General features: G+C 39.3%; 1 protein-coding gene across 4 annotated transcripts in view; it reads left to right on the forward strand.

Moving 5' to 3' along the window:
• The window catches only part of mast2 (microtubule associated serine/threonine kinase 2), a 464493-nt gene extending 459690 nt beyond the window's left edge, over positions 1-4803 (forward strand). For all 4 annotated transcript variants that reach the window (XM_067990160.1, XM_067990162.1, XM_067990163.1 and 1 more), the window contains one exon: positions 1020-4803. In XM_067990160.1, coding sequence (XP_067846261.1) covers positions 1020-3244 — 2225 coding nt within the window. In that variant the 3' untranslated portion in view covers positions 3245-4803. The remainder of the gene's footprint in view (positions 1-1019) is intronic.
• The last annotated feature ends 5417 nt before the right edge of the window (positions 4804-10220 follow it).

The following is a 10220-nucleotide window of genomic DNA, read 5'->3' on the forward strand; positions in this document are numbered from 1 at the left end:
GTAATTGTTGGGTCATGCAGCTTGAAGTCATTTTGAGCCTTTTGTTACAACATTATATGCAACTGAGGAATCAGACTATTGGACAAAAGAGTCCAAGGTCACCTCAGATCACTGAAACTGGAAAAAAATCTATGCAGTTTGCTGCGCGAATCAGTGAGACAAAAGAATCTGCGCTAGAATCAAACTTGCTCAAATTTCCACTCATCTGACCTCCAAAGTAAACCATAGGGACTTTGACTATGTTCATTAAAAAATAATTCAATTTTCTTTAAAGTACTGTACACTAACTGGGGAACAGATTGATTTTATAAGCCCTTTTTTGCTGGTGACTTGTGAGATGCTATGTTATTCAAATGAGGAAGGTCACTGTGTTAAAACTGTTGTCACACCAGCAATTCAAGGCCACCTATATTTGCTTTTCAACTAGGTTTGAATCCAGCATGGTCAATCACTATAACAAAGTGAAAAAGCATTGACTGAAATAATGTTGATCCATCAGCTTCCTAATTCTGAAGAACTAGCCGTTGTGCAATTATTTATTGTCAAATAAATTGTGGCTTAACAGTTACAAATGTGTTAATAACAATGATATAAATAACACATTTGCTTGATCTCTCATTTGTCCCCCACAGTACTAATTGGGTGAGGAGTACGGTGAGGTAGGAATAATAAAGGCAGAAAAGTTCTCCAGTTTTTTAAAAATCCTCCTACAACTGTGATTTGAAATGCTAACAGAAAATAACAGTATTTCTGATCCCTCTTTGTAATTGAGCAAAAAATATGATTACTAGATGTACACAAGTTTTTGTGATATATCCTATTAGTGTTTCCTGTGCAAAATTATTTCAATTACTAACATGGCCTTGGTGACAAAAAACTAGTTTTGCAGTCATATTTTTGTTGTTGTAAGTTCCACTAAATTGTTTTCAACAGTTTTCATCTCAAATAAATATCAGTTAGATATGATTTTTAAATTGCTCGTTTTTTAGTGCTAATCCGATATTTTGATCTTTTTCTAGTTGGTGGCAATTCATCACAGAGCAGCTCTCCCAGTTCCAGCGTGCCCAATTCTCCAGCCAGTTCTGGTCACATCCGCCCAAGTTCTCTCCAAGGATTGGCTCCCAAGCTTCAGCGACAGTATAGGTCACCCAGACGCAAGTCTGCAGGAAATATCCCTCTCTCTCCTCTTGCTCGCACTCCATCACCCACTCCACAGCCAACATCCCCTCAGCGCTCCCCGTCTCCCCTGCCTTCACATACTCTGGGTAGTTCCAACGCCACACAGTCATTCCCAGTTAAATTACACTCTTCTCCACCACTGGTCAGGCAGATCTCCAGGCCCAAAAGTGCAGAGCCTCCAAGATCACCATTGTTAAAGAGGGTTCAGTCTGCTGAAAAATTGGCCGCTACTCTGTCATCTGAAAAGAAGCTGTCATCTTCCCGAAAGCACAGCCTCGATATATCGCACTCAGAATTTAAGAAGGAAATGCTACAGAGAGACCCCAGTCTACAGAGTTTACAGGAATCTGCTAATGAATCACCAGGCAGTAAACGTGGCCCCGTAGAAAAGGGAACACTAAAGCAACCTGCTGCCAGAAAAATTGGTAGGCAAGAATCATCAGAAGGTGTCAGTAGAGGAAAGCTGAATGACAAACTAGTAGCGATAAGACATGATAGGGCAGAAAGGAGAGAAGCTTTACAAAAACAAGATGCCATTCATGAGGTGGATATCTCTGAAGATGAAAGCGATGATGGTTCAGAAGACAGCCAGGAAGGAAGGAAGTTGCATCGGTCTTGTACCCAAACAGAAGTTTCAAATTTACTTGAAACTGGTTATAATTCACGTAAACCAGAAAGTAGAGATTCTTCAGAAGATGACCTCAGCTCTGTGTACTTACCCGAGTCTAAAGAAGTTAGGTCTTCAGAGAGAAACTTAACTCTGCTTGCAGAGCACAGCATTGGGAGGTCAGTATTGAGCAGTATACTACCACAAAAAATAGCAGAACCATATCAAGCAGAAGATTGTTCAATCAACACTGCACATGGGGAAAAGGCTGTATTAGAACATGTTGCCTCAGGCATTCAGAAGAGTGGCCAGATTAAAACAGATTCCAGAGACTTGAAGGCTGTTGAAATGAAACAACCTCTGATAGATTGTGTTACTACAAAGGATAATGACTCCCCCAAAACTATCTTAATGCAAAAAGCCCCAGAGGAAACATCAAACCAAGAGCTCAGGAAAACAGCACCATTCAAAATACATCAAGGCATTCAAGCAGACTTGTTAGAAACTGGTATCGACAACTGTAGCGCTCCTCTTAGTCAGATGATTCATAGACAGCCTACTCTATCAAAGGATACACATCAGAAACTACCAGAAGCAACTGATCAACTTATTGTGTGTTCTTCTAATGCTGAGCATTTGCTTTTCAAATCAGTACCTCCTCATCCCTCAAAACAGTCTCAGAGAATTGAAGATCCTAAGAAGGAGACCATCAGAACTGAATGCAAGACAAATGGTGAGGTCGGAGGGCAAAGTGTGAGTAAGGAAAAAGACTCATTTGGAATTAGTGAAAAACCTCTTCAGTCAAACAATGTCAAGTGTCAACAAGCACTTAAACATTCCACTACCGAGGAAATGGAAGGAAGATTAAGCCAAAATGAGCGAATATTAAAGGAAAACAAAGAACTGGACATGAAAAGTCAACTTGTAATTAGTATGGAAAGTACAGTTGGCTCAAAATACTCTCCAATTAGCTTTAATAAAACACCTTTTGTTTCCCATTTAGCTACTGTTGCCAAAAGTGTGCTTGGTCCAACGAAGTTGGCCATCCCTGGGATAACAGAGACTGAGAAAGGGAACGAATTGGAGTCACAGGCTTTGGTAGCCAGGAGTAATAAAGAAGGGCCACATTTTACCACATTTGGGCCTGCTACAGCAGCAGATGTCACAACATCCTCATCAACGCCTGCAAGTGCAAAACTGCAATTCGAAGATAAGGCCATAGATTGTGGATCACTGTTAAAGCCTGAACCAATCATCGGGGCCTTATCTGAGCAAAAAGCAGTGCAAGATACAAGAATTTCATCATCAAGAGAACAACACCAAACTTGTGTGGAAAAGTGTGAGAAAGATCAATCTGGAAGCTGTCGTGTCAAAAATAAAGAACCAGTAGACCATAAGAAAGGGCAGGACTTGCAGCTATCACAAAAATTTGCATGTGATAATTTCAAGAAAACATAGTTGGTAATTTCCAGTTGTAAGAAAATGGGTCATCAGCATCTAACTAAAAAAAGACCTTTTTTTGGAGGTTCCTTAAAGCTGCATGTTTGACTTTGTATCCATACACTATTGCAAAAAAAAACAACTCAATGAGATGTATGCGAATAGTTTAGCGTTTTCTTAACACTATATTCAGTTTTGGGGACACTTCTTGTGCTGCCAATATGCTACAGTTTTATTTTTGTTTAGAAGTGAGCTGACATTTCAAACAGGGTATCTGGCGTTATTTTTTCCACTCACTCTATTGCTAACACCAATTTTGATTTCAAGTTGGACCAATGATCTTTTTGAAGATAGCAAAGTGGATGATAATTCCTGTGTACACTGTGATTCTATGAGAAATGCCATAATGCACATGAATACAACAAGACATTTAGCTTACATATCACCTCTATTTTCTACATTTTCAAATATAAATGACTCCCGTTTATGAAATGTCTCTATATAGTGCGTTGACAGCAAGCAAAGTCTCTGTGATGTAGGTGACATCTGTATATGTGCAAGCCAAGTTTGCCAACAAAGCCTTGATAGAGGCCTTTGCTTTACTATTTACTAGATTCTTTGTTGTCATGGTGTTGCCTGAACCCTTAGCTCTGTAATGTAACTTGTCACTATGCAAAGTAATACATTCCTGCAGAGCGCTTTGAGAGTGTAATGTAATTTTTCCCTTTTTTGTATTAATGTATCTGAGAAATGTATCTTATTTATTGTAAATATACACACGACAGTCTTGGATGTCTTTCTGGGTTTGTGCCACATCGATATTTTGTTGTCATGGAGGGATGTAGTGAATGTGTAATGGAAGTGCTTTCACAAAAAAGTGAAGAGCATTTAAAAAAAATAACATTTTAGTACTTATTTAATCGATACAGAACGTCGCCACGAATGGTGGTGCAGTCGGGTTTTTTGTGTTGCGTTATTACTGCATGTTGGCTTTAACCCCATCCCTTCAAATATACAAGACTTCTTTCCACATTTCAAAATACGTATGTTGAATAATATCTGCGAGACCCATCATTTTTATGACACTTTGCTTCACTTTTTTTTAAAATCTCCCATTACAAAAATGTAACAACCTTTGTGTTAGTTGTCAGCTGATGTGAATGTTTTAATTTGGTGTCCCTCCCCCCCCTCTCTTTTCCCCCCTCCCACCCCTATATCATGTTATGTTTATGGTGTATTGCACTAATAGAACTTGGAGCTTCAGCTAGCCTAACAATCGTAGATTGCTTTGTTTTACTAGCAGCTACATTCTGCTAAATGTGTCAGTTAGTTGAACTGAGTAAGTTAGACTGTTAGTGGTTAATACTGACTGAATTTTAATTGCTGTGTTTAATCTTTTTAAAAAAAAGAAAAAAAAGGAAAAAAAGAAAAGGTTCTGTGGGCATTACGGTACTGTGGAGCCTGTACTTTTGCTCACAGTGCGTCTGATTTCTTTACTGCTATAATGTCTTCATTCAAAGTTAATGAGGAAAAATACTTGAAATAAAGGGGGTGTGTTTACTGCCGTGAAAAGAAAATACCTCTGCTGTTTTTTTTTGAGTGTTGAGTGTTTTTTTTAATACCAGTTTTTGCTAATTTGGGATGAAGTTATGTACTTGTTTTCTAAACATTTCAAACCCTCATTTCACCACAGACAGTGCTTCACAACAGCCTGTTGCAATGCATGCCAGTGTTCTTTATCCTGGTGTTAATGATTAGGGATACACACCTCCAATTATGACAAAGTCGTAAAATGTTGTGCTTATAATTAACAGACCAACCGTCTTTAAATTTGCAGCATCTTAAGATTCTGTTTTGTTAGCTGTTGGCAAGGCCGCAAAGCCATAATCTGCAAAACTTAAGGTCTGTGGGCATTTTAAAATTGTATATAAATGGCGGTATGATTCAGAATGAAAAATCCCAGAAAGCTCCAATTTCACTGTTTATTGACACGAAAGCTGCTTGTAGCAAGTCAAAATTCATTCAATTCTAAAGCATTCATCAAAATAAACTTAAATTAATTGAAATATATTGTTAGATCTAATATATAAGTTTCATATTTACATAAAAAGACTCATAGTTATATAGCGCCTTATCACTCCTCAGAAATGTCTGAATGCACTTTGCATACAACAAATGACTTTAAAGTGCAGACCGTTGTTATGGTACATAAGCATATGTGGAAAGGACTTTGTCACTGAGCACATACTTTTCCACAGGCCACATACAGTTGGGATTATCATGTTAACTCTAAAACTTCTGAGGATGGTGACTAACCATAAGCGAGACTTCTGAGAAGAATAAATAATGTGAACTTTTATCTAAAACATCCTAAGGCAATTTCGTGAAACTCCAGAGACTCTGTCTGATATTACAGCTTACTTTATTCAATTCTAACTGGTTGCATGTCACCGTTGACATTTCTGTGGTCCCAGCCGAACAGGAAGTTATATTCTTAGAACACTGCTCATCTCTGTGTATACTTATAACCTTTGAATGCCCTTCTTAACTAGTTATTTATCCATCTTTTTGCAAGACTTTAGGAAATTAAAACTATTAAAAGGGCATTATCCATATAGTTTTTTTGTGCAATAAAAACAAGTTTAATTCTCTGCATTTTTCCTCATAATTTGGTGTTTTACTCTTAGAATCTCTTCTTTGATCCCTCTCTAATTCTTTGACGTCTTTTTGTAGGCTGGGTTCTCAGAGTTGCGCGCAATATTCTCTGTGACCTTTGCAATGAGTTATGTAATGTTAAAATAGCTGCTTGTGACATCTAATGTGGTTCTTTGCACAACTGAGTTTTGTACTGAAATAGCAGCAGTGAAGCATGGCAGAAAATTATATGCTGGATTTACAGTACTGATTAAAGCTTATTGTGCTTGTTTACCATTTGAACTGTCAGTCAACCACGCAGATGTTGCTAGGACCACAAACTTGAGGCTAACATAAGCCCATTGTTAAAAAGGAAAAAAAACACCCAGGGCAATGTTCTTTTAAGAGTTTAAACTTTCAAGACTTCCAAAAGTTATTTGCTCTTTCCCAGCTGGAGCTGGGATTCTTACCACTTGGCTCCAGGTACCCTGTAAGCCAGTACCTTAATAGATACCCCTGTCTCGCTGACCTACATTGGCTTCCTGTCCGGCAACGCCTCACTTTTAAAAGTCTCATCCTTGTTTTCAATTCCTTCCATGTCCTCGCCCCTCCCTATCTCTGTAACCTCCAGCCCTACAACCCTCCGAGATCTCTGCGCTCCTCCAATTCTGGCCTCTTGCACATCCCCGATTTTCTTCGCTCCACCATTGACGGCCATGCCTTCAGCTGTCAAGACCCTAAGCTCTGGAATTCCTTCCCTAAACTTCTCTGCCTCTCTACCTCTCTCTCCTTTAAAACACTCCTTAAAACCTACCTCTTTGACCAAACTTTTAGCCACCTGTCCTATTATCCCTTTATGTGGCTTGGTGTCAAATTTTGTTTGATAATCACTCCTGTGAAGTGCCTTGGGACGTCTTACTACGTTAAAGGCGCTTTATAAATGCAAGTTGTTGTAGGTAGGGCGGTCCTATCTGGACAAGCACAGGTTCAGGATGCAAAGATCGACAGGCGGGATTGCTATGGCCTCGTATGTACTTGGGTGACCTTGGAACAAAGTCATATGATGTCCACAAGCTCGCTTCAAACCTTTTGTGATCGATGGGTACCGCAGGATATATTGTGTTTTATCGATAATGAAAATAACATCATATTTTAAACTTACCAAATGTGATTTAGTTTGTTTGAACCAGTTATTTTAGTGGTGCTTCCCTGAGGAGGCACTTGATGGCAATTGGTTGTTTTGTGGGCCAATGCCATTCCACTGTTTCAGAGAAAATAGACAGCAGAAGCTTACCAGTGCTCTGTAGTGATAAGCTGTGTGATTTTAGCTGGTTAAGCACAAGCAATGCCTTCTGTGACTACTATGGAGTCCTTTAAGCCTTTGCTCTACCAATCTATATCTAAGCACTCTGGATTTGAGTAAATGGCGTCTGTCCCTATATGGAGACAGCTGTATTGACAAACAGAAATTGTTGAGATGTAGATTTCTCAGTCAGTTGGTTTGAAGACTTTTAAACATGGTGATGTGTTTCTGCATGTGTCCTTTAACCAGCTGACCAAAAATGAAATTGCTCCACTTTGTAGTTTCTAAAAGTTGTTGCCACAGATCAGGGCTCTTTTTGTTTACACTAAGGTTATCAGAAGTGTCTTTCAATTATCATCTCAGGAGGAATATTTCTTGAAAATCTTTTATGTTTTGGTGAATTCATTTATTTACAACAATAATGGGTTACCGTGCCTCCTCGACCGAGTTTGACAGTGTTTGGTTCAAAGTCATACCAAAATTCATAATCTCAAAGAAACCTGGTCACCTAAAGTACCTTTGTTTTTCTTCATTGAGCTCAAATTTTTAAAAGTATGTCGCCTCTCTATCTGTCTCTACTGCACCATTATGAAAAACCTAAGAGCGGAAAGTGATTTTTGCAATAGGATGGCTTCAATCAACCCTCTAATGCTCACTTGAAGTGTTCCTCAAAACTGGGTCTGAAACAAGAAGCACACAACTATCTAAAGGGATTCATCTAGTATAGGAATTGCATCGTAGTAAATCAGTACTGATCTACTACAAAGACACTATTCAATGCAGCCTCTATATTAAGATTTGTGTTGGTACAGAAAAGATCAGGCTATGACCTTTCAGACTTGTGCAACTCTTGTCCTGATTCCAAAATGAGAACAGGTACCCAGGGAATGCTGGTTCTGTGTGTTTCCCTAGCATCTGGCTTGAAATTTTCCAGGTAAGGATATATTTGTCGTCCCTGACTCTGGAATTCCCTCCCTAAACCTCTCTGCCTCTACCTCTCCTCCTTTAAGATGCTCCATAAGCTTTTGGTCACCTGTCCTAATATTTCCTTATGTGGCTCGGTGTCAAAGTCTGTTTGATAACGCTCCTGTGAAGCACCTTGGCATGTTTTACTACGTTAAAGGTGCATTACAAATGCAAGTTTTTTTTTCTCAACTGGCAACTTGGTGAGATTGGTGTCTGGTGGCACAGGAATATTTGACCTTTTGGTGTGCTGAACAACATTAATGGTTCCATGAACTGTGAGAAGGAAGAATTTCCTAATGAGTCATCAGCATGGTCTGACTCTGGCAAGTTGGTTTGAATGAAATGTTGGGCTACATTGAAGCTCCCTTCCTCAACCTACCTCACTCATTATGCAAATGGCGACTTGGACAAAGTAGAGGCACTGCAAGTGCTCATGAATCTTTCGAGCACAGTTATGACCTTAATCTTGGTATTCATTTATGCTCCTTGTGATTTTTTTTTCCACAAATCACAATGACAGTGTTCACCATATGTCTGCAGAGCTCTGGCGTAATATCAGTAAAAATGAAAATTTGGTATAAATATAGCCAATTACTTATTTTAATTATTGGTTAAACGTTAGATAACCTCATCACTAAGCAATCCATTGTGAGAGGGATGTATATTTTCTTATAAAGTAGCAGGTTGACAACTTTCAGGTAAAGTAAAGCTTATTCTACTTGACCTCTTGTCTATCTCTAGCATCAACGTCAAAAGAAACACTCTAGGCACGTAGACCAAAAGGGGAATCAAGGGATATGGGGATCGGGCAGGAAAGTGGAGTTGAGGTCGAAGATCAGCCATGATCTTATTGAATGGTGCAGCAGGCTCGAGGGGCCGTATGGCCTACTCCTGCTCCTATTTCTTATGTTCTTAAAAGCAATATATTGCAGATGCTGGAAATCTGAAATAAAAATAGAAAATGCTGGAAAACACTCAGCAGGCCAGGCCGCATCCGTGGAGAGAGAAACAGAGTTAACGTTTGAGTGATGACCTTTCATCAGAACTTGTACCCTAGACACCTGTAAGGTAACTATGTGAAGCAATTTTCACACACGACTGAAGACTTTTGCTTGAACTTGTGTTCCAAAGTGGATACTGTTTTGGTCCATCAATCCTTAAGGTATCAAATTGTACTTCTGCTATTTATATTTTCATATTTTGGTATAATGCCACTATCCTATTGTATATGAATAAGAAAGAAAATAAGATTGCCTGCCTTTGCCATTGTCTCCCTCATTGTTTGCATGTAGTTTATCCTCCATATACATAGCTCCTATCTCTGGTTCCACTGTAACTGTTTTGGAATGTTTGGAGGTTACTTTTTTGGATGATTCTGGATGTGCACACCTCAAACAAAATTATATTCTTCCCATTTTTCTTCATTCAAAGGCTGGGAAGGCAGATGAGCAACCTGTTCCTGGGCTTCTGCCAACGACAATCTGAACTAATTTCTAAAATGTACACAAGACACCTTGTAATAACCTTCCAGATGTACCTGTGCTCCACTCCTTTCCCACAGCGATGGCCTAATAATATAAAGATAATATTATGCAAAAATGCCCACGCAAAGCCATATTTCACCTTGTGTTGTGTTTGATCCCCGCACATGGTGGGTAATATGGTGGCCTTTGGAAAGATCCAGAGGAGAGCCATGAGAATGATTCCTCACTTGAAGAACCTCAGCTACTTAGGTTCAAGGATCTTGGTCTGTTTACTTTAGAACAGCGTGGATTTAGAGGCGATCTGATAGAGGCCTCTAAAATAATTAAAGGGCTGGATAGCATCCCTATTGATTATTCCAGCTTAGCAGGTTGGGGAAGACCAGGGGGCATGAGTTTAAACTATGTAAGAGTAGGAATAGGATGTTTGGCAGTTCTTCTTTTCCCAGAGAATTGTGAGCCTCTGGAATACGTTGCCAGCTCATGTGGTCAGTGCTGATTCTTTCTGCATGCCTTCAAGAGGGAGCTGGACCATTTCTTGACTGGGGCAGAGATTGCATCATATGGAAGGTAAGTGGATGCTCGTTTCCTCAACAAAAAGAGTAGAGAC

Source organism: Heptranchias perlo, chromosome 9 (genome assembly GCF_035084215.1).
Source record: "Heptranchias perlo isolate sHepPer1 chromosome 9, sHepPer1.hap1, whole genome shotgun sequence".
NCBI classification, from domain to species: domain Eukaryota; kingdom Metazoa; phylum Chordata; class Chondrichthyes; order Hexanchiformes; family Hexanchidae; genus Heptranchias; species Heptranchias perlo.